General features: G+C 40.6%; 5 protein-coding genes across 5 annotated transcripts in view; 2 read left to right on the top strand and 3 right to left on the bottom strand.

The window, feature by feature from the left end:
* LOC108066749 (uncharacterized) overlaps positions 1 to 530 on the top strand; it is a 45,480-nt gene extending 44,950 nt beyond the window's left edge. Inside the window, exon 6 of the mRNA XM_070215420.1 lies at positions 455 to 530. The gene's annotated coding sequence lies outside the window, so the exon portion shown is untranslated. The remainder of the gene's footprint in view (positions 1 to 454) is intronic.
* Positions 531 to 8,054: 7,524 nt separating this feature from the next.
* On the bottom strand, positions 8,055 to 8,910 carry ND-24L (NADH dehydrogenase (ubiquinone) 24 kDa subunit-like). The gene has a single exon (XM_017155339.3). The coding sequence runs from the start codon at positions 8,821 to 8,823 to the stop codon at positions 8,107 to 8,109; it is 717 nt and encodes a 238-aa protein (XP_017010828.2). The 5' UTR covers positions 8,824 to 8,910; the 3' UTR covers positions 8,055 to 8,106.
* A 2,559-nt stretch (positions 8,911 to 11,469) lies between these two features.
* LOC108066702 (uncharacterized) lies at positions 11,470 to 13,113 on the top strand. The gene has a single exon (XM_017155320.2). It carries the CDS (start codon positions 11,470 to 11,472, stop codon positions 13,111 to 13,113), a length of 1,644 nt encoding a protein of 547 aa, XP_017010809.2.
* Positions 13,114 to 14,687: 1,574 nt separating this feature from the next.
* Positions 14,688 to 15,634, bottom strand: LOC108066714 (uncharacterized). Its single transcript, XM_017155333.3, has one exon. The coding sequence runs from the start codon at positions 15,544 to 15,546 to the stop codon at positions 14,932 to 14,934; it is 615 nt and encodes a 204-aa protein (XP_017010822.2). The 5' UTR covers positions 15,547 to 15,634; the 3' UTR covers positions 14,688 to 14,931.
* A 1,624-nt stretch (positions 15,635 to 17,258) lies between these two features.
* Positions 17,259 to 20,421, bottom strand: Or74a (Odorant receptor 74a). Its single transcript, XM_017155344.3, has 4 exons — positions 19,443 to 20,421; positions 18,393 to 18,488; positions 18,147 to 18,329; positions 17,259 to 18,094 (listed from the first exon to the last, which is right to left on the bottom strand). The coding sequence occupies exons 1-4, from the start codon at positions 20,358 to 20,360 to the stop codon at positions 18,044 to 18,046; spliced, it is 1,248 nt and encodes a 415-aa protein (XP_017010833.3). The 5' UTR covers positions 20,361 to 20,421; the 3' UTR covers positions 17,259 to 18,043.
* Between the last annotated feature and the right edge of the window lie 4,102 nt (positions 20,422 to 24,523).

Here is a 24,523-nt window from a genome sequence, read left to right as displayed (position 1 = left end):
GGATGCTCACTATGCGGATGCGAACTTTTCGGGGATGCGTGGCGGTTTGATAAAGTGTGATGGGTGCACAGGAAGAAATGTAGAAATACCATTAATCTGATGCAGAGGACTCTTTTGTGCTTAAAAATATAATAATTATTAAATATAAATATATTTAATCTCTAGAAATTTTATAAGTTTTTGTCCACAATTATGCTATAAACTTGAATTATCAAGAATATATATATTAAAATTTATTTCCTACCTAACCCCCACTTTTGTTTTCTTAAAATATTTAGTAATATATTTAAATAAAATAAATTAATAACTTATTTGGTAAACCCATCTTGTGTTAGTCATAAATGTAACATAAGAGCTCTTCAAAAGACTAGTACTCCTACATATCCTTGCTTTATTTACATTTAAAGTATTGCCAACATTAATTTATCTGCCCAAATTAATCATTTCTTTGCAGTGCAGAGGGTTCACGGCTTTGATACATTGGGCAAACACGAAGGGCATAAAAACAAAATCAAATTGCTTGCAAATAGCTAAATAAAAGAATGGCCCAGGACGAGGCTTCAGCTTATTACTCCCCGAGTTTGCCAGCCTCCTCGAAGCCAAACATTTCTGGCAGGATATTGCCGGCGAACAAGGAACAAGTTTGCTCTTTGCAAATTAATAACAAAAGCGATGAGTTTTCTTGTGTGTCCTGTTTGCTGTTGTTGTTGTTGTTGTTGTTGTTTTTGTTCATCCAGCCAGATAGGACAATGTGTGTGTGAGCGGTAAGTAGGACTAATGCCTGCAGGTTGACGTACGTGCTGTGGCATTTTTATTAGGCATCTCCTTTTTTACGAGCCCCGCGCCGAAGCCCTTTTAATGTCGAAGGCGGCGCCAGACTCCCCTGGATGTAAAAGCTAAGAGGGGTAACGTTTCATAGCCCCATAAAAGCAACAGTCCCCCAAACACAGTTCCCAGAAGTTCCTCGGTCCCAACTCCACAGCCATCGCCATTCTCTGCAAGAGTGAGTGTTACTTTTTGTTTAATTTAATTAGTCACGGCAAAGCCCACACCCCGAATATCATTGTTATTAGTACAGGCATTTTATTGGTCGCATACCGTAGAGGGGCCATAACAATTAGGCTTAAAAAAGGTCGGCCTACAATCCATAAATACCCCTTATCAAGATGGTTAGGCTTTTGAATGTACAGCTCTTAAAAGTATTGCCCTTTAAAATGAACCAATAAAAAATATATAAACCAGACTATACCACAAAGTTAAATATTTGTGATGTAAATAGTTTAAAAAATATTTCTTTTCATTTAATATTTTTAATTTTTAACTTACTAGGGGTCTAGTCTCTAATATTCGTTGTCCATTTTGATCAGTCCAGCATACCCAATATGCTACCCCTTAGAGCACGTGTTTGTGTGCGGGGAGTGTATAAAAATGTCGCTCAATTAAAGTGTACACACTTAAAATTCAACACTTAATTTCGTGCGTAAAATTAATGCCAAGCACATAATTAAATTATGTTAATTGCGTTCAACAAAGTCTATTAACAACACACGGGCAGAGCGAGATAGACAGCTGAATCGCCGGATAGAAAGAGACTGGGGACCTCAGCTCAATATCCCTTTTGGGCCAAAAAGGCCAAACATCAAATAACTTTCAATCAATTCCAATTAGGCCAGCTCCCTTTTGGCATAAAAATTGGATCCAGAATGGAACGACAATTTAATTTCAAGTTTAATGGCAAACAGCAGAAGAAATAACCACAAAACTTGGGGTGAGTTTGCTGGCTTCGCTTCGAACGGTTTGATGTTGTTATCTCGAAGGCAACCCGTTTCAGCCGTTCCTGGCCACCGCAGGAAGGGATATTGTAATAACAGCTGCCCGACACGGACGACTATCTGATCCTTGGAAATTGCGGAGCCAAGGAGCAGCCCCCAGGAAAATGGCAAAGAAAAGGCGAAGGAAAAGCAGAGGAAACGGCCACGCAGCAATGCATTTTGCAGTTAGCAACAATGGGCCAGCGGTCAAAGCCACAATAAAAGCGTGGCGTGGCATCGCTGGCCTGCTGGAACTGAGACTGAAATGAAAACCACAAAACACGCCAAACCCGGGCTCCTGGAAGCCGGCAAAAAAAAGGGAAAAAAGAAGCGAGGACATACAGCTGTCCGTCCGGACGAGCTTGAAGACGTGGCAGTATGCGGGAGTAAACCAAGTTCATTTTCAGTGCAAAATTTAATCAAGAAGTGCAGTGCAAGGCGAGCCAAAGTGTCAGCGGTGGCATTTCCCACTTTCCACCGCCACATCACATCACCCCTACAATCTATTCTCCCCCTAAAATGTCCTGACGTCCAGCCCCTTGCGTGTAATACGAGATTCGTTCAACATTTACAATGATTTTGTGATTCTTCCGACACTTTATGGCCCAAGCCAAGCTGACAGGCTCCCCACTAAACTTGAACACCCTACCCCGCCGCCACCCCCTATATCTTTCTTCATCTTATACACACACATCCCATGGCTGGGTGTGTTTGACTATAATAGAGTGAAAGACTTTAAGCAAGCATCGCTATCGTCATCGCCATCGCCATCGCATCGCCATCTCGGTATTAAGTTGCAAGCGAAAAAGTTCACTTGTAATGCAGACGAGGAACGAAAATGGAAAATTGGAGCGCAGCTGACAATGCTCCCATTTACCCCCTTGATTTTCCGACCCTCAATTTTCCCGGAGAGAGTGTCAGTCGATATCCTGGGAGCAGCTTGGTCAAGTTCCCACAGTCACAGCCAAACCGGATGAAAAAGCTTTCGCTTCGGAGTGAGAATATATAAATATTTGGTTAATTCGATTTTTAGCTATGATTGTCCAAACGCAATTCTTGTTGATATTCAATACTCAAGGGTTGCGACTGGGCATCGCGGCTCGAAATAAGAATACAACTCAACAACCAAATCTTAAACCCAGTGCATTATAGATTGGAATAAATTGAAACTAATTTCATAATAAAGGCAATGGTATTTAATGTATTTTAATTTTATAAAATAAATGAAGAATAAAAGTTAAAGATTAAATATAAATTTGCTTACAGCCACTTTAACATTGATAAAGTATTAAATGGCGTTTTTGAATGTGTAAGCCCTGAAGTGCATTTTATTCATTTCGTATTCGAATTAATTAAATAATATTCTTGTTAACATGGTATTGCATACTATACAACAAACAATGTAACTTATTCCTGTCATAAATTCTGACTGACTTATGGAAAATTAAGGTTTACATTTATACATTTTATAAATATTAAATTTCATAAATGCAAATGTGGCCAGAAATGGCAAAGGAGAAGGCACGCATACATTTATATTCGATTCAAAAAATACACAAAATAATAAGAAAACAGACGATAAACCCATAAGTTTGCCTACACATATCGATGTTTTAATTAAAAAATGCATTGAAGCCGAAAACTTTGTTTAATCGTATTTTTTGATATTAAGCAACTTTTCTAACCGAGCCACTTGTGAGAAATAAAGTTGAAAGTAATATATTTTATGAGGGGGAGCAAGTCAAGAATTTACATCAGCAAAACTTGCGTTATGAAGTGGGGGAGCTGAGCATAGAAAACGTATTTTGTAACAAATATTTGCCAAGCATCTTTTGACAAATTATGACTTGGGTCCTCGTCCTTCCGACTTGTTTTCCTCGTCCTGCTGTTGTTCTTTGTTTTTTCCCAGAAAACTATGGCTCCAAGTTGCCATGACAGCGTTGCCACATTATACAACAAGTGCTCGAAATAATAAAGTTAACAGCACTTTAATAGTTACCGCCTGCCACTCCCACTACCAAGCCGCCCACAAGTGGGCGGGACACATAGGGGCGGGGGTGTGGGAATCGGCAACCGAACGAGGCAACTTCAGCAGCGGCAACATGTTGCCCGGCAACGGGCATAAATGAGGGGCTTATCCTATCGAGCAGCACAACTTGAACAATAAAATTGCTTTTATATACGAGAGTCTGCGTTAAGGATGAGCAAAGAAAATAGCCTGAAATATTCCTGGCATGCTCAGATAGACAACCATTATGGGCGGAACTGAAGATAAATTTTCCACTTTGATTTCTGCGCTTAATAAAAATCAAATTTAAATGCGGCTGACAACGCACCAAAAAGCCGTCAAGTCTTCGCAGTGTCATGTGTGAAGAGTACACGGGAAAAAAACAAAATAACATAAATAGTTTCACAATTTCATTTATTTATTTATTTTAAAATTTGCAAATATCTGCCAATAAAAACCTAATGGGTATTTTAGGTTTTTATTTAGAATTTATGTATTTTTTTATTAGAAGTAATTTGCTGTAAAATAAATATATCAGCTATATTTAACTTTTATTAATTAGCTAAGACCATAATCATCTAGTTATACAACTAAAAGTGAAGTTTTAAATGGAACAATATTTTATGGAGTGTCAAACTTAAAAGCCTTAAAAATAAATAAACATCAAATAAAACAACTAAAAAAAAAAAATTGAAATATATAAATTTTCTATTTCTTCAGCAGTCAAACTAAGAATCAATCCCCCTTGACATATATTATAGTTATATGACAATTTGTATTATAAACCAATATTTTATAAAAATAAAGAAGTTGATTATTATAAATAGACCATTTTATGATCAGAAAATATTATAGTTTTGATATAATGAACAACACTTAAGAATAAGATCATGATAAAAAACACAGAACCGAACTCGAAAATCTTGAATATTCTTTGTGTATCAAATGAGCTTGGGGCAAGCAGTGGAGGCATTTATGGCCAGCTGATGACATGGCTTCCAACGATGCTCCTGCTCCTGGAATGTAATAAAGTTGATGCTCCTTTCGGTTCTCGACTCTTTGGACTTTATGGCTGGCACATAAAAGGAAATCAAAGCCACCGAGAGGAAGCCATCCGCAGCTGGCCGAGTCAAAGAGTCAGTCGTCCCGCTAAATGGCTTTGGCAGGGTGTAAGAGCTCTATGGAAACTCGAAGCAGAAGCGCGGCTAATAAGCTCTGCGGACCTGCGGGGCGTATGCTTAATATTTTGAGCCAGTTGGCGCTTATATAAATGCCGTTGCCCAGAGCACCAAAGCGGAAAGTTCTGCATAAATTCAATTAACTAAAAACATGCAAATGAAAACTTTTTTGTGAGGGCGACAAAGCCGCGGGGCGAAAGCGGAGAAATGCTAAAATGCAACTCATTCAGATGCACAGAAGTGGCAATTGGAAGTGGCCACCAGGCGCATCCTTCTTTAACCTTCCCCTTCCCCTGTCGACGAGATGTTTTCTAATTATTTCGCTCTGGCTATGGGAACATCCTTTTTGGCTCCGACTCGGTCAACTATGCGTGTATATCAGCAGTAGGAAATGCAATAATGTAACGAGTAATTGCGCAAAGCGAAGAAAAAAAAAACCAAAAAAGTAATAAAGAACGCGCAGTTACGCAAAGCGTGTGGGGGCGGTCAAAGGCCATACAATCTGGCGGGGATAACGGCAAGGACACCCAGGACTGTCGGCAGTTATGAGAGCGGTAAGCGGTTCGAGGGCAACAAAAGTTGTCAACGACAGCGACGGCAACTAAAACAAAGCCCTGACCCGTGGGCGGTGGGCGGTGGAGCGGATCGAGCGGAATGGGGGCGGAATTGGGGGCGTGGACGTGCAACGTGGCCGCAAAAAGTTCAAGCGCTGCTCACGCGCTCCAGCCACGTGATTTTGGTCCTCGGGCTCCTGTTGCTACACTCCGGTACTGGCACTGGAACTGGCACTCCTGCCGGGTTACTCGCCTCGTGCCCCGGCCCCCAAAAAGGATATTAATTTCCCAAAGGTGCCGTTTTTGCTGGCGAAAATCACGCAAAATGCGACCCGCCTTTTGGAGTGGGCCAACGAGCCGGGGGACAACTTAACGGAAAGCCGGGAAAATGGAGCCTTTGTCAAACAGAACATTACACACCCTAGGCTGCAATTAGAAATACAAAGTAGTCCATTCAGGGCATCACAGATCGTACGCGAAATTTTAAGTAGTTGCCTCTACCCCACAGATTGTAATTAATTTAAAACAGGCCTCATTGCGATTACGTGACATAAAACAGTAATTGAAACGTAAAGTTATATGACATTTCCACTTCTCACATAATTAAATTATTATTTTGAGCACACCTTTATGAATTGTTAATATTCATATTCATCGTCAATTGAAATTAAAATGTATTTAATACAATCAACATAGCTTAAATGTATGTAGGTAAGAAATTATTATTTAATTTACAATTTTAAATAACAATCTGTCTATAAGAATTCAGCGAAGAGCTTACTAATGTAAAATTAAATCGATTTTTAATTAAAATTTCAATTTGACTAAAAATAAATAATTTAAGTTATATTTGAATTTTTGCAGAACAGGATGTAACAAATGTATCCTTTATATCCATAATCTTACCCATCTTATATTTTGGTTTAAATGCCAAATGGCCTGCCAAAGTCATGGGAGCCGAACTGCTGATGAAAATATCACCGACGCGAAATAAAATTAAAACGCACGCACACAAATTAAAAACTTTCAATAGCAACAATTTTCATTTAAAAATTCAACACCATGCGCTGGGACAGGCGGCGAGAGGATTGGGAAATGGAAGGCGACGGGGAAAATGGAAAGGGGATGGGACAATGGTTTGGGGAAATGTGGGCGGGCGAGCCGGCATTTCAGCTGGCAACCGCTTGTTGATGGCCATTGAAGTGGGGCGACAATCAGATTTATGAAAACTGAAAAATACCCATTGTAATTTGACTGTGCGAGTGCCAAAGGAACGGCACCGGCGATGGCTGGGAAGCAGGCAACAATTAAAACTATTTTGGCCAAAACAATATCGGGTTGTTGCCATCGCCGCCAGCTTTTACAGTTGCCCGTTGTTTGCTGCTCGTTGCGCGGGTTGTTCGCTGCTGGCAACATTTTATTAGAATGCAGGCCGGGTCCCGGGGTCAAACCGAAACCGCAAAAGGGGAGTGCCGATTGGGAGTGGGAAGTGGTGGCGAGGGCAACCGGGAGGTGGCAAAAGGGTGAAGGCGAAAGGACAAGACTAAACCGGATTGCTTGCTGCCATGGCTGACAGGACATGGGGCTTGGCTATACCCTTGCCGCAAAGTTATTCAAATCAGTTGGACCAAAGCCGTTGGGTTGAAATTTCTTGAGGGTAACGTCTACTAACTATGTATTTTTAATGAAAATGGTTTATCAACTGTACACCCAAAAAAAATTGATTTGATGATCTATTTGATGTTGATATGATATGCTCGAAATAAAAAAAAACATGTTCTAAGGAGGCCAGTTTGAATTTCAAATGTCTTTTTCCCTCCCACTCATGTAACTTTAGTTCCGCTCTATTTTTTATTTGTGAGAATTTATTATTCTCGCTCCCACTCACGTAATTTAAGTCGCCATATTGCTTATTGTTCTCTTTTTCGAAATAAGAGAATCTCCGAGATAAAGAAACCGGTATTGCAAGGTAATAACGATATGCGTATATCAGAAATTTACCATGCTCATATCGTTTTTATCCCGGTGAGTTTTTTTTCTCTAGAAGTATCCTTGTTCAATTCATTTCACCTGCAATATTTAAAAATTTATAATCACAATATTTCATACAAAAAGGGAATAAAACGCGAAAACAAACATATAGAACATATTTATGTATTCAAGTCCCTTTTTTGTGTGGAATAAAATAATAAACCCATATTTAGCAAAGCGTTTAGAAACCAAATAAACGGTTTCTGTCACAATATAAGGGCATTTCAAGTTCGGCGGTAGCTATCATAGCCCTTATCTGTTGTTGTTTTGTTGCTTTGTCATTGCTGCTGTCTGTTTATTGTGCCAGCGCTGCAGAAATCCAAGGCATGTCCTTTGGCCAGGGATAAAGTGCAGTGGCAGGCGAACGGAGGCGAATGCGAGGACGTTGAGCAGGAGCTTAGCAAAACAACAGCTGTTGACCTGCAAACCCGTGACACCCTGACCCCCGAACCACTGGAAGTCTGGGCCGCGAATTGCTTTGCGGATGGCAGGCGGAATTTATTGCTTTAAGACTTAATCAATGGCTACTGACACTTCTTGGTCCTCGGATCCGGCAGATCCTGCATCTTAAAGCCGGGCGGCGGTGGTTGGGTCTTCAGAGTGGTCGGTCCGCCCTTGGGCTCGCTGGCAAATCTTCCGTTTTGCGGACCAGCAGGCGGCAGCCTATCACTTCGGAGGGCAGCCAGGATATCGCCCAGACTCTTCTCGTCCAGGTCCTCATACATATCATCGTTGACCGCCAGAACGGGAGCATTTACACAGGCGCCCATGCAGTAATCCTCCTTCAGGGTGAACTGCATATCCGGAGTCGTCTGACCGTGCTCCAAGTTCAGAGATTTCTTGCACGCCTCGAATATCTCATCGCCACCGCGCAGTTTGCAGGGCGTCGAGGTGCAAACACTGACCACATATTTGCCGCGCGGCTTCATGAAGAACATCGTGTAGAACTGGGCCGCCTCGTAGGCCTTCATGGGATCTATCTTAATGGTCTCGGCCACGGCATGAACGGCGCTGATCGAGAGCCATCCCTGCTGTCGCTGGGCAATATCCAGGAGGGGCAGCAGGGCTCCCTTCCACTCGGCCTCCGGATACCAGGCGAGCAGGGCTTTGACCCTCCGCTGGTTGTCCGCCGAGAACTCAAACTTCAGCTTCTCCCGCATCTCACAGGCATCCATCTTGACTCCGGTCCGGAGTTCGGCTGCCAGGTGGATGGAGCGGAGGCCCCGGAGCAAGTGCTGCATATCGTCACAAAATATATACTTTACCCCTGTCTGTGGCTTTCCTAGCGACCAATAACGAAATTCCTATCGCTTTGACATTCTCCTCTCAGAGTACACAAGAAAATATTTTATCAAAGCGGCCATCAGCGGTTTATTCTCTTTATATCGGGTATCAAATAAATAATATGAATGCCAATTTATTGGCTATTAAATGAAAACAAATACTTTTGATATCATATAGCATAAAATTAACCATAATTTAATGAAAATTCATTAATAAGATAAATAGTTAGACATTAGTATTCCATTTAAATGGAAATCTTGTGATTTTTTTGTTGTTTATATGCCAGAATTGTATGAGCAGAATAAATATTAAATAGGGTAAAGGCTAATTACACAGGTACAGAGCCAAAGATTTCCACAACCTTTCCTATTTTTCCATGATAAATAATGCCTCAAACCGAAATTAATGCATGCAGTGAACAGGTTATTCCATGAATAATACAAATTAGTTCAATTTAATATATTTAATTTATAGAACTAGTTTTCCATCAGAGAAATCGTGAAAATTTTGGAACAATGGTTCACAATCGGGTTGGAATGCCGTGATGTAATAATAGCAGATTTCAGCGAAAATAATTAAGGTTAGTCCAATTATATAGTACACAAAATACCAAATGTCGGCAAAAATCGGTTTTTGAATTTTTAGCTATACCACGGAACCTATAGGTGATGGAACATAAGTTTGTATGGGACAAATAGAAAAAGATCATGGAAATCTCACAAATTTTCTGTTCCTGTGGTATTTAAGCTATTTCTGGATATTTGACTAGAAATAATTCATAAATTAGAATGCGTTTCAAAACAAACATAAAGTATAATAAATAACTTTGCAAAAAAAGTTCCTTTTTCGAATAAAATGTGTTGTATATAGACTTTGACTTTTGTTTAAAGTACTTTATTTATGACACTGCCAACGGTTTAATTTTGAATTTTAATTTAATGTTTACTAACTACGATACAAGCGACATCATAATAATTCTGTTTTCCCTCTCTATTTAACTTTGCTGTAAATTAGAGTGTTCCGGTAAAATTGCAATCAAATTGAGTTGGCCAGCTGCTCGTCATGACAACGTGGCGATGGCTAGTCCGCAGAGCGAGGTTACAGCATGCCAATCAAGGCTCCCTGCCGCAAATTGCTCAAATTGCATGCCTTTCTTAATTGTCAATATAAGTGCTGCAGGTCGGTTTCAGAGGGTGGTACTAGGATACCATTTCCCCGGGCACCTTACACTTTAAATACAATCGCAACTCGCTTATCGACACCTGTCCCTCGGTTTACCTACGGCGTTTTTATTACGGCTTATTAATGTGCGTGCATACACACTCACCGAAAGATTAGATCGTAAAACGCAGGCATTATGCCATCGCAGTATCCGATCGAAATCCATAATAAACAATTAGGATAATGGCAATTCAAAGTGGCATTGTCTGCAGATAGCACAGCGCTAATGTTGTAAGCACATGTAATGGCCAAACATCAAAGAACCGAGGCACATGTTGCCCCACAAAAGCAGGCGAGATATTTGTTGGGCCCCCTGCCAAAACTCATGAAAATATACCATTTTATGGCCTTACAGAAGGTATTATAATTTTTGGGATACCTTTTAGCACTTGAAATAATTAGTTCAATAATAATATTATATTAAAATTTATAATAATAAAGCATAGTTTATAATTCCTGTTAAGTGTATATGGTAAAGCAAAATATGGATAAAAACGACTTAGTTTAATAAATCAATCATAAAATAAAAAAAATAAATAATATTTCAAAAACAAAGTTGAGAATATACTCAAAAGGAATTACTTAGCCGCCAAAACAACCTTTTTCTCCACTTTGTTTTACAGCCAGATTTATAAAACTGGCTTCTTAAGTCTAAAATTCGTTTTTTAGGGGTCTGTGACCCACGGAAACCTACAAATCTGCCTGTGAATGTGCATGTTCGCCGGGCAAAAGTTTGGAGGTCCCAAAAAAGCGGCAACAAAATGGGAACTGCAATTGGCCACCAAGTACTTTCCAAAGTCTTTTGCATGGCAGTTCACATAATTTGTGTTGTGATAGTCTCGGCCTCGTTTTGCCCCGGTTCTTGGCGGGCAGCAGTTTTCGGTTTTCTGTTTTCGGTATTTGTGCCCAAAACATAATTAAGTGCTTTGCAAGTTGTTTGGCTATAGGGGAATTTGTCATAACATGGCAGGGGGAAAAGCCCCGAAAGCGAGTAGCAGAGCCCGTTGATAATGTACTAAGTAGTAATAAATTTTACTTTTATGCGCGGAAACCACAGGCGAAGAAGAAACTCTGGGGAGAAGCGAAAACAAACCAGAACAGAACAGAACAGAAACAAGAAATCAAGAGTCGGCGAAAAGTGAAATGGGCCCTGCTCCCCCTTTTGACCCCGTCGACAAGCTCAACAAGTTGGCCAAGTTGGCGAGTTACCCGAGTTTCCGAGGCTCCCAAGCTGATGAAGTGGCAATGGGCAAGAGCCGGACTTTAGTTGTAGTTGGCCAGCGCTGGAGTGGAGGCTGAAATTAAATCAAACATCAAACTCAATCGCAAAGCCAAGAAGGGAAAAAGGACTCCGCTCCGCTCCGCCGGCAAAATGAATCGAAATGGAGCAGGGACGAAGTGCCAAAAGTGTTAGCAACTTTGCCACATTTCTGTTGATTTTGCTCGCACAAAACTGTGGCCAGGCACGCAGCCACGGGCGTGATGGATTAGCAAAGTTGGAGTTTAGCGGCCCGGCTCTCACTGTTTTTAATTTTGCAAAAATATACGAAACTTTGTGTGCGCAACTGCTGCCAGCAGCGCCGCACCCCGGGGAGGTCAAAGGGCGTGACCTGGTCCGGGGGAAGCCCATGTTCCATGTTTTCGATCAACTGCAGCAGGACTTTGAGGCGAAATGGCGGCGCACAACCACAGTGAAGCCTTTCAGTGTCCTCCAGCACTTGGACTGGGAGCAGGAGCAGCAGTCTCAGCGACTGCAGGCCCGGCCAAACACTAGCTTCGATATCCTGGAAGAGTTGTACAAGGATCAAAGGGCCTATGAGCTCAGTACCACAACTGTTAAGCCCTTTTATGTGCTGCAAAAACTGGAAAAGCACCTAATCAAGGCAAATAAACACACCACCACGGTCAAACCCTTTCATATAGTTGGAACCCTCGTAGAAGATTTAATTAAAAAGGATCTCAAAGAGGGTTATCTAGTGGAAAAACCCGTTAAATCCACGGAACCTTTAGCTGAACACAAGGCCGATTTGAAACCCCAATCTCGGGCGAAAGAAAGTAACAAGCGGAGACGGAAACGCATTCGCCGCAGACGCAAACGAATTCGACGACGCCGGAAACGGACACGTCGACGTCGCCGAAAGAAGCGCAAGAAGAGACGGAAGAAGCGCAAGAAGAAGAAGCACAAGGGAGACAAGGGCGACAAGAAAAAGAAGAAGAAGGGCAAGCGAAAGAAGCGGAAGAAGCAACAAAAGCCAGAAGATCATCAGGAGCACTCAATTTTCCAGCCCGGTCAAGTGATCTTTGCCAATCCCACCAAGCAGCCGTACTACCACCATCCCCACGGATATCCCTATCCGCCGGCTGACCAGTTGCAGGTGCAAACCATACCCACAGCTCTGCTGGCCGCCTTGACCACCAAGAAGCCAGCTACGGTGACCACCACTACCACACATCGTCCCTTCAGCAAGATCAAGTACCTCCTCAGGCACAACAGCATCTTCAAGAAGAAGAAAAAGGAGTATTTAAGCCACGTCGGTCAGGTTCTGTATCCGTTTGTTAAATTTGTGGCCTTCTTCACGGTCCTCAATCCCTTTACACTGGGCGTGTTCCTCTTCACCCTGATCTCCCCCGCCGTCTTTGGATTCCTGGGCTTCGTAGCCCTAAGTGTGCTGGTCAAGCCCTTCCTGCATCTGGTGTTCGGAGTGAAGCGAAATGTGAACGCCTTTGATCGCAAGCGGTGGCTGGCCCACAAGCAGGCGGAGAAACTGAAACTGAACCTGAGACCGGTCACCATCCACAAGCACTTCTACCAGCAGAATCCGGTGCACTCTGCTCCACCGGTGAAACTGCGTCCCGTGGGTCACTGGCGAAGGGAGGGAGGTGGGCCTGGAAATCAGATGGCCAGGCCACCAACCAAAAGACCACCAACCCAGCAACCCATGAGTCGTTATAATCCCTTGCTGCCTGATTATCGCAAGGCACTTAGGTATGATCATGCGGATCAGCCTGGAATCTTTCTGATATAGGAAAGAAAAACAATTTACAGACTTCTAGAAATAAATATCAAGCTTAAGAATATAATCTAAATGTATTTATAGAAAATATATTAACACTGATAAAAAATGAAAGAGTAGAAATAAATATCTGCATATTGAGTGCAATGATGCGTATTACATATTTGAATTAAATACAAAATCATAATACTTAAGATAAGACATAAAAGATTGCTTAATTTAATTTGATAATATTTTAATAAAGACAGAATATATTTCCTATTTAAATCAAAGTTTAAAACATTTAAATAAACTATACATGTGAAATGTAATATTTTCACATTAAAATAAGAGCCCCAATGGATGAAAAGCATACCGAACAAGAAAGGAAGCTAGCTTCGGCCACCCGAAGCTTATATACCCTTGCAGATCATTCCTATTAATTAACAAATCGCAAAAATGTTCAATTTTCTAATATTTCTCATTAATTTTCCGATCGTTCCTATGGCAGCTATATGATATAGTCGTCCGATTTTGATCAAATTAAAATTGAAATTCGGAAATATTTAAAAAGAGTTATATCCTAGAGTAGAAGATAAACAATAAAAACCAAAGAAGCTAGAATTTATTTCCTATTACTTTTCCATTAATTTTCCGATCGTTCCTATGGCAGCTATATGATATAGTGTCCGATTTTTTAAATAATTAATTCGAAATTCAGAAATATTTAAAAAATAACATCCCCAAAAGTAGAAGGTAATATTTCAAAAAACACCGAAGCTAGAATTTTTTAAAGTTTTTTTCTTCCGATCCTTCCTATGGGAGCTATAAGATATAGTTGTCCGATCCGGTCGGCTCCGACATATATACTACCTGCAATAGAAAGAAGACTTTTGCGAAAGTTTCGTCCCGATAGCTCAAAAACTGAGAGACTAGTTTGCGTAGAAACAGACAGACGGACAGACGGACAGACGGACAGACAGACAGACGGACAGACGGACAGACGGACAGACGGACAGACGGACGGACAGACGGACAGACGGACATGGCTAGATCGACTCGTCTTGTGATGCTGATCAAGAATATATATACTTTATGGGGTCGGAGACATCTCCTTCACTGCGTTGCAAACTTCTGACTGAAATCATAATACCCTCTGCAAGGGTATAATAACATCCCCAAAAGTAGAAGGTAATATTTCAAAAAACACCGAAGCTAGAATTTTTTAAAGTTTTTTTCTTCCGATCCTTCCTATGGGAGCTATAAGATATAGTTGTCTGATCCGGTCGGCTCCGACATATATACTACCTGCAATAGAAAGAAGACTTTTGCGAAAGTTTCGTCCCGATAGCTCAAAAACTGAGAGACTAGTTTGCGTAGAAACAGACAGACGGACAGACGGACGGACAGACGGACAGACGGACAGACGGACAGACGGACATGGCTAGATCGACTCGTCTTGTGATGCTGATTATATCAGTGAAGTACAAGGAAAAAGGTTTTACTCTTGTTTTCTTGTTCTTGAATGAATTGCAATAAAACTAAAGAACCTCTAAAATATAATTTTATATTTTATTCTAATAGTACTTTGATTTTTCCTGAAGCAACTTTAACGCCAAGTTGCCATCGTCGACACCAGTACGACATCTGCCCCATCCACACTCCAGCGAAGTTATCTGCCACTTTGGGGACTTTGGACCCCACTCACATGCGTGTGCTGCATTAAAATTAACATGTTGGCAAAGTGAAATTAACAACAGCCAGCCCAAGATTGTTGCCGAAACCCAATTAAAAAGTTTGGCAAGTGGTAAAGCGGTTGGTATCCATTCTACATTCACCCCCGGAACCCCTTCAGATCTCGTAGACCATCATTTGGATGTCCAGCTCGCGCAGCTGTAGTAATTTCTCGCCGTAGCCCTGGTGGAGTAGGACCTCCTCCTGCAGATCCTCCACAGGCAGGACTTCGTGGAGAGGCAGGCAGAGTTGTAGATCCGTCCGCTCGAAGAGTTTTCGGGCCTCCCAGCGAAAGAGCTCCACTGCGTCGTTTAAATCCTTGTGCCGTTGCTGGAAGTCCTCCAGTCGAGGATGGTGATGGATTAGCCTGTCCAAGGACGCTAGCAGGCGCATTATTAGAAAGCGGCAGTACCGCCTTCGAACATAAGCGATGGGCATGTCCTGATTGCCCGGCAGATGCTGTGCAGCCGCCTGTCGAGTGTAGCTCCACAGTGCGTGTCCCAGGATAATGCCCATCTTGACACCACCGATGTTCAACATGACAGACAGCGGAGTAATCTCCTGCTTCAGCACCATTTGCCTCCACCAGAGGAGGTCCCATCCGTGGAAGAGGTAGCCATAGTCCAGGACACCCAGCAGAAGAAGACAGAACACGGCGATGCTGCCAACGACTTCATAGTGCAAGTGTATCCGTCGAAAGACCCACCGCCAGCTAACGAGGATCCTGGTCATTTAGAAAAAAATTGTACAGCCAAGACGTAACGTTGAAATTTTGAAACCCAATGCTGATTATTTACAAAATAGAAAACAATTTATTACCAGTAAACTAGACAGATATTAAAAATTAAAAAAAAATTTGGAGAGGAAACGCAGTTTTGAAATTCGATTGCAAGGGAACTTGGTTTAACCGCAATGTTAATTCCTCATATAAATTCCAAAAAATTCGCAATCCAATGGTAATCATTTTTCCGCGAAATTCGAGGGTAACGACAGTAAGGTAAAGTTTTACTAAGATAAATGTTGTTTAAATCCATTTTGATAATTGAGTTTTTGGCAAATGCATTAATAAATAATGTCTTAATCATACCTTAGTATATTTGTATTTTTTCAAAATAATTGCTCCACTTTTCGAATTAAAAAAAAATACAACCAATAGATTGCCATTATTTTCCTACGCTTTTTAATACGACTTGCTTTTATTAATGGAAAATTCTAATGTTATTTTGCCATCAGGACCCAATTATTAGTTGACCATTGAAATTATATCGCAAATTTATGCATTTCCAGCTCCTCCCCCTGGACCATGTTCCAGTCTTTTTTTTGTTGTTATTATTTCCTTAGCTGACGGTATTGGCACTTTGTTCACACAATCCACAGAGCCAATATCAATTGCGCCTTTGCAATTTGCCAACATTTTGCAGGCCATCATAATGGAATCGCCTTGGGAACGTCATTTTGTTTGGCTCAAAACAAGTCGTTCGTCGCCAGAACGGCAGTGCATTGTGAAGACGCTGCAGAAGATTGGAAATATTGTAGGGAGTGAGGATGGGGCGAAGATCCCCCATTCAAATACACGGAAAAAAATATCACTGAAAAGAAACCAAAGCGTTTGTTTGAACTAAAATTAAATTCTGTATGGACTATGTTATATATCATTTAGTTCACTAACTTTAAAATAATTCAAAAAAATTATTAAAAAGTGAATGGGAGACCTTTACAAAGCATAATTTATTTTTAACATTTTCTAAACAAGATTATACATTTTTAAATCACAAAGTAGGATAGATTGGTATAAATCTTCACAGTGCAGCACTCGCAGTACAAGGCAGCAAATAGAACGAGTAATAATAAATAAAATTGTAGCCAATTCATAAGGATTTCGCATTTTGTCGCTTCAATCAGGCAATTGATGGTCTCTAGAAGGAGGGTTGGGGTGGGTTTATAAAGGGGAGTCGGGGCGTCAGTACCACAGGACTGGCGAACGACTGGCAAACAACATTCATTCATATTTTCCAAGTGCCGATTGAAGCTGCCTTTGCATTCTGCTGATCTCCTTCAACACCGAACCACCACCTACAAACTCACCAACCCAGCACCCCTTTCCCCATCCCTCCTCCCACTGCCAGCACAATGTGCGTATAAATAACGGATTTCCTGTTATAAAATATTTGTAACGACATTTTACCCGATTTATGTACCCACACATACCCACACAGACGGAATATGCATGCTTACTATATGGCATCTGTGTTCAAAATAATAGTATTTGCAAAGTATGGAGAAAGTGGTAGGAAAAATATTTTGAGCGCTTTGCCACCATCTATTGTCTCAGTTTCTTGGGACAGAATAAATAGGGCGACAATTCTCTCTACAAAAAATTATAAGAAAATATTAATTACAAATACAAATATTTAATAATATTTTCACTTTTATATAAGCCCCTTAATTGCTTTGATTATTTTCTGAAATATTTTTTGCATTTCCATTGGTTAAGTGTACCAAGCATACATTGTATATGCCTTGCAAATGTATTACAAAGTTCTTTAAAGTTTCAATAAAACTATTATTTTTTTAAAAAGTTTGCAATTACATCTATTATTTTGGGCACAGCTGTAAGCGCTGGAATAGGGGATATATTGCATTGTGCCATTGCCAGTGGATGAGTGCATGTACTGCACTCTCCAATCTGTGGATATATGTATATATAGAGTAGTGCCACGGTATCTACGGCAGCCGCACTCCCCTGCCAATTGCTGCCACTCAGTCATGGCTGACAGTTATGGCTATATGGATATCGATATGGATATATGCCGGGTACCGTCTTCGGATTGCAGCTGTCAACGCAGCAGCAAATTTCGCCCATTCTAAATGTGCTGCTTAGGAGTCGAGAGTGGAGAGCCAGTGGATTGATGATGCTCCGACTGGCAGATGCAGTTTCAGTTGTAGTTGCAGTTGCCCTTGCCGTCGCCATTGCCACTGCACTTACTCCTCCAGTGGGAGGTGCATAAATCACAGTCATGCACGTGTTAATATCCTTGAATGCGCTCGAAAGCTCCATTGTTGTCAGCGGATATCCAGCACACAAAAGGTAAACGGGAAGGGGTGTGGAGTTATGCATCCTGTTTTCGGGGCGGACAAATGGCCAGGGGTCAGGCCACAAATGATGTCAGGAAACGTATAACTTCCAAATGATTGGCAACACAATTATTGCAGCATTCCCAAACGATGCTCATCGCATCGAGTTTAGGAAAGTAAAGTAGGAGAAGGCGCCCTGGATGATCTATGGAATTTAAATAAATTAGCCAATGGAAATTATCCAAAAAGTAACCCACTTTTAACACTGCAGTTAGACTGACTCGAAAGTAATTCAGACCGGTAATGAAAAACGGTCTCGAGTTGAGTTGGATGGCCAGGCTCACCAGTCTCATAAGTTTGACATTGTCGCCGACATTATCCGACTGATGGACCACCTGCTCCCAGTCAGCGGTGTAGTACATCATACCCAAGTCGTCTGTCTGCAAGGGGAATTATAATATTTGAATAGACTGTAAGGAGAATTTTATAGAAATAACACCTACTGTCTTGAGCAGAATAGAGCCGAGCATTCCCAGGGCCAGCAGCTCCATGAATTTGGCCAGGAACCACACAATGTAAGCCACGTTACCCCAGGGATTCTGAAAAAAATACTTTAGTTTTGAAAAGCAAATTTTAAAAGTAGTCTAGTTCGTTACACTTTCAGTTGAAAATCTTCGGAGCTAAGAAATATTGCTTGAAAGAAACGAATTTTGAGATTACTTAGGCTCAGATGACACATTTAATTTTTAGCGTCAATTTATTGTGAGAATTTTTCATTTGTGTGAGTTTAAAGAAGTGCAAGCGGGTCAGGATTAATATGATATCGCGCCTTTATTATTGGTGTTAGTGGTAGAGAAGCCAAAAATATTTGATTCTTTCTCGCGCTCGTTTAAAGTCCCATTAAAGAAAAATTGCCACAATAAATTGACGTTATAAATTGAATGTGTCATCTGAGCCTTACTGTATACTTTTTAAAAGTTTTAATTTAAACAAGAAAAGAAGCTACCTTCGACCAGCCGAAGCTTATATACCCTTGCAGATAAAGTAATGCTCACTCTATTTAAATTTTTTTTTAAGTAGTCAAGAATCAAAACGCCTACTTCCTACTTCCTAAGTTACAATGAATTTTCTTATATTTGTTTGAATATTCTTATGGAAGCCTTAAGATATAGTGGTCCGATCCGGCTCGCTCCGACATATGTACTACCTGCAATAGAAAGAAGACTTTCGGGAAAGTTTCATCGCGATAGCTTTAAAACTGAGAGACTAGTTCGCATAGAAACGGGCAGACGAATAGACGGACAGACGGACAGACAGACAGACGGACAGACGGACATGGCTAGGTAGACTTGGCTATTGGTGCTGATCAAGAATATATATACTTTATGTGGTCGGAAACGTCTCCTTCACTGCGTTGCAAACATCTGACTGAAATTATAATACCCTCTACAAGGGTATAAAAACGGGAATTTAATTAATTTTTTCCGATAGATTGAATGATGAATACTGCGATCTAAATCTTTCAGTTACTTTAGCACTCCACTATTACCCACCGTAAAAGCCTTGAAAAACAGGGCGCAGAGAAGACCGGCGCTAAAAGCGAACATGACGAAGATGCGCAGACTGAACTCCTCCTCCATCCGCTGGCCGAAATCCCGGAGAGCAGCATTTCTCCGCAGGATTTCCGTCAAAGTCCGCCGATAACTGGAGGCTATGTCCACAGTGCAACGCCTCTCCAACAGCCGCCGGGCTGAGCGACGTAGATCCTGGCCCAGCTGGACATAACGGGCATTTAAATGCATCATTAGCTCGCCCATGACATTCAGCTCGCCGAAGAGCATGCTGGTGATGATGAAGCCCACCCAGAAATTGAGTCCCAGCAGCGGGATGAAGTACTGCAGCTGCGTGTTGTCGAAGGGATACACCTGTTTATAGAGCATCTCCCGGCGATGGTAGATGACATTCGTCACTGGGACGAGAAAGAAGTTGAACAGGGCCAGCAGATAGACGGTGGAATTTAGCCGCGTGGCCAGCATTTGCCGCTGTATCCTGGCAAACAGATGGGGCTCCTTGTCCGCCGACACGTAAATTTCCTCATAAAAGCGCTGCAACAGAGCCCGAAAGCGATCCTTGTGCCAGGCCAGCTGATAGCAGCGTATCTGCATCTCCACCAGGATCAGATACGTGGGCATGCCCGTCAGCAGGTTGTCCATGTCCTGGCGATTGGCTATCAGGTAATGAAAGTCCACCTCGTTGTGCTCGCAGAAGACCAGAAAGCCCAGGAAAATCAGCAGCCTGTCCAGGAAAACGGTACAGCGACCCGAGTCCGCCCCCAGCGGCCAGGCGATGTGGTTTAGGGTCCGGTACAAGGACACCGGCCAGGGCATCGGAGCCAACTCTCCGCCGGGGAGACGGGGCCTGTAGCGAAGGAACGACATGACTGCTCGACGTCCCCCCGGACGGACTCCCATTTATATTCTAATTTTAATTGCCGCCGGCCTGATGAAATATTAAATTCATGACCCAATCATAAATTATTCAGTTTCATTTGCGTTTGTCAAAATAAACCCGAAATCGAAACCAAAACCAAAAGCCAGTCACAAAACCAACCCCGTTGCTGATTTGCTTTCGATATGGAATTCCAATCAAGTGCCAAAGTTTGGAGTTAATCTGGGGGGTGATAATTAAGGCTTCAAGGGTGGGTTCTACTTTAAAATAAAACAATTTCAATGGAAAAACATATGGCATTTGATCAACACAGATAGCTCCTCATACCTGATTAAATTTTGAATTTTGATTTAAAATGCTGAAACTCATATTAAATTGTGGGTAATTGTCAGTTAAATCAATTAAATTTTATCGTATAATGTTCAAGGACAAAAAAGTGTGGTACTTTAATACCTAATCCCTTAGACAAATATTTTTAGAAATAAACATTAAATAAGATAATAATTATTAAAGTTTAAATGTTTCAGGTGTTTCATTTAGAGCTTGAAAATTATCGATGTCAGTATCGATATTATCGATACTTCTGATATTTTTCAAACATCGATGTTTATCTATAACATCGATGTTTTTCTGACGTTTTATTAGAGAGAAACGAACAGATTTCACTCTTTAATTTTGAGGACCAAAATAACTTTAAATACAAAATCACTTAAAGTAGGGACAAGTTACCATACAAGAACCGCGAGTTCTTAGTATTTTATTCTTCTTTGGTCCCATAGATAATATGAAATATATAAAAATAGGCGAAAAGAGCATAGGTTATGGCAAAAAATGGCAAATAAAAGAACCGCGAGTTCTTGGGAAGAGGAGGAACTTTGGTTTTTTTTAGTACCAAAAACAAAATCTTGGTTGCAGCTACCGACCTTCTGTCCGCTATCAAAAAATCTCAAGAAACCGCGAATTCATAGCCTTTGATAAGAATTGGTCGCTTTTCGAAGATCGTTTGAGCGATTTGGACTCAATAATCCAAAAAAAAACAACCGCGAATTCTTCAGAAGAGGAGGAATTTTTACTTCTTTATGGTAATTGATACTAATTAAAGTTGGCGAAAATAACCATAGGTTGTGGCATAAAATCGAAAATGAAAGAACCGCGATTTCTTGGGGAAAGTTGGAAGTCTCGTTCTTTTAATACCAACAACAAACAAATCGAAGACCGTTTGAGCAATTTTGGCAAAGGATCAAAAAAAAAGCAACCGGGAATTCTTCAGAAGAGGAGGAATTTGTTCTTCTTTAGTACCAAAAAATGGGATGGAACAAAGGTTTGTTATATTATTTTACATAAGTATTTCCCCATAAGATATTTAAAAAAAAAATTCTTAAGAAGCCGTGAATGTCTTTGACTAAGAATTGGTGTCTTTCTAGACATGTGACGCAATTCAACTCAATGATCAAAAATAAATAAACCACGAGTTCTTAAGAGGAGGATCCTTTAGTCTGAAATTGCATCTTAATAATGAAAATCGGAAATTAAAATTAAATAAATTAACCGCGATTTTTTCTAATAATAATATTAATAATAATGCAAGTGTATTATGCATGTATATAATAATACGTGGTATTAACAGAATTATAAAACTGTTTTTAATTTGTCTTTGCTTTCCTTGAAAACATCGATATTATCGATACGATAATGATAAAGTATCGAAAATATCGATACTATCATTTATCGATAATTTTCAAGCTCTAGTTTCATTTTCGTTTCAGGATTAAAATTAATACCTTTTAAGGACAATTTCTATAATCTTAAATAACTTTAAATATTTAACACTAAATGGGCTTACTTTGGTATTAGATAGTGTCTCACTTAAAGTCTTATAGGAATTATTTAAATTATTAATAAATTACAAGAAGTCTAGCATGAAAGAAATTCCCAAAGCTGCTCATTTAAGTTTGTTTGAGGTGCTTGAGGTAAATTAAGTTTAAGATTCATTTAAAATACACAGACAGGTGAGGATAAGAGCTTAAATTGCAATGCCTTGCTCTACTTTAAAATGAAATCATTCTCCTAATCCACTCGCTTCATTGCTTTCCTGTCTCGGCGAACGACCACAAACAATCATTTTTATGATTATGCTAAAATAACACGGACATAATTCCAATAAAAACGAAATTGCCCTGACACACTGACTGACAGCTAGGCCTTTGTGCGCCAGGTGAACAAGGCGGGATTCAGGACCGCCCAGAACCAAGGGGCAAAAGGGGATTGGGAGGGCTAGGGGGTATGCACCTGGGAGCAGCTGCTCATGTGTGGGTATGCCCCGATTCCTGGCCATATCAAAGGACGACCGAAAAGGCGTCGGAGCAGAGCAAATTCAATTCACTACTGTTGATTCTCCGCCCGTTGTTGTTCTTTTTGTTTGATAAAAGGATGAAAGGCGGAGGAAAGGCCAAACAACAGGAAAAAACCCAAATAATATTAATATGCAAATTGAGTTTTTTAGTTGAGTGATCTAAGCGGATAACCGAGGGCCAAGTCAAGGCGAACGTTAGTCTCAAGGGACCGACGACGAAGGATGCGGATATGCCGGTACGAATTCGAATACGGATGAGGACAGTGCTGCCATTTTGTCCTCTTTCCGGACAGATCTGTCCTTTTTTTAACGGGTTTATCCGGAAAAAATTTCAAACATCCCCTATCCGGAAATCTGTCCTTTTTTCAAAAAAAAGGTCTTGAGTGTTATTTTTGCCAGTCGAAAGTGTGTAAACCTGTTTTTATATGCTAAAACGCCTTTTTAACCATCAATCTTACAGTTCGGCATTAAAAAAATAATTATTTTTACAAATTATCAATGAGACGTAAAGCAGTCGATGGATTTTTTATATAGTACGATTTTTTCTGTAGCAAAAAAAGAGGAAAACACTTTAAAAATTTCTCAATTTTTACTCTCTGCTTTTTTGTCAGAAAAAAATTTCAGATTTTAACGACTCTTAAGGCCGGTTTCTCGAGTCCCTGTCAAAGTCCCTGATAGCTATCTGTTCGAAAAACTTAAATACCAGATAAACTGTTCGTAAAAGCAAATCCGCTTTCTCGACTGCTTTAATTTATCTGAACGAGAAACAATTACAGAGTGCTGTTAACGCACAGAATTGTGCTGTGAAGCGCAAAAAATGGCATGCTTCGATTATTTTATCAGCTGTTTGGGTATAATTTTAAGGAAAAGTCAGCTGTGATTTCGTTTCTTCTTCTTAGTTTTCTTTGGGAAATCAGCTGTCATTCTATCGAGTCGAAAACGCTTAACAGGGACTCCGAGTCCCTGTCAAAGTTAGCTCTCACATTTATGCTCGAGAAAGCCAAAATGCCTTAGCAGGGACTTTATCTGTTCGAGAAATGTTAGCCGGCACTCGAGAAACCGGCCCTTATTCGGGTTTGACGCAGATATGGCATTTTTTTGTATTACCAATATAGTTACTTGAAATGCTTTTATTATTTTAATAATTTTAGATTATTACGTATACGCACAAAAATTAACCATGGTAAAATGATCAAACAAAGAAGGATGTGAGTCGGGCGCAGTAGGTCATTACATAATTGAATTTAATATAAAATCCATTTAAATTAAGTAATTATATAACCCATTGGTAAAACAGAAAAATGGAGGCGCATTTACTTTTGTCCCTTTTTTTGTCCTTTTTGAAAATTTTTTGTCCTTTTTTTCCCTGTTTTTTTTGGCTTATCTGTCCTGTTTTTCAAGCTGAGTGATGGCAGCACTGGATGAGGAAGAGGATGAGGATGAAGAGTCTCTCTTTGGGGCATTTTGTTTTTTGCTTTATTGATTGTGCCGGCGGGACGGCACACGTATATATGTTTATCTGGAGCACCAGTCGGTTTAAATGCGAGTTTCGAATCAATTGAAATCATATTTTATTAAACGTTTACTGGGCCATTTCCCACAGCCGCCGCGGGTGTACGAATCTGCGAAAATATTTACAAGAAGTCACACTCACCCACACCAACAACTCACCCAAAGTAACCGCCGGCAGGGACGAACGCATCAAATATAAACACATAAAAAACATTATACGTACGGGTACACATAAATCCATATCTGTATCTGCAGCTGTGTGGGCCGTGGGCAAACTCTGGGTTATGAAATTCTGCTGATTCGCTCGCTTTTTTGCGTGAA

The sequence above is a fragment of the Drosophila takahashii genome, chromosome 3L, assembly GCF_030179915.1.
Source record: "Drosophila takahashii strain IR98-3 E-12201 chromosome 3L, DtakHiC1v2, whole genome shotgun sequence".
NCBI lineage: Eukaryota > Metazoa > Arthropoda > Insecta > Diptera > Drosophilidae > Drosophila > Drosophila takahashii.
This window is presented reverse-complemented; position numbering and strand designations above follow the sequence as displayed.

Coding starts and splice junctions, on each gene's coding strand:
- ND-24L (XM_017155339.3), bottom strand. CDS start 8,823: ATGCAGCACTTGCTCCGGGGCCTCCGCTCCATCCACCTGGCAGCCGAA.
- LOC108066702 (XM_017155320.2), top strand. CDS start 11,470: ATGGAGCAGGGACGAAGTGCCAAAAGTGTTAGCAACTTTGCCACATTT.
- LOC108066714 (XM_017155333.3), bottom strand. CDS start 15,546: ATGACCAGGATCCTCGTTAGCTGGCGGTGGGTCTTTCGACGGATACAC.
- Or74a (XM_017155344.3), bottom strand. CDS start 20,360: ATGGGAGTCCGTCCGGGGGGACGTCGAGCAGTCATGTCGTTCCTTCGC. Junction 18,330..18,392: donor GCTCTATTCTGCTCAAGACA/GTAGGTGTTATT, acceptor TTCCCCTTGCAG/ACAGACGACTTGGGTATGAT. Junction 18,095..18,146: donor GTCTAACTGCAGTGTTAAAA/GTGGGTTACTTT, acceptor TAAATTCCATAG/ATCATCCAGGGCGCCTTCTC.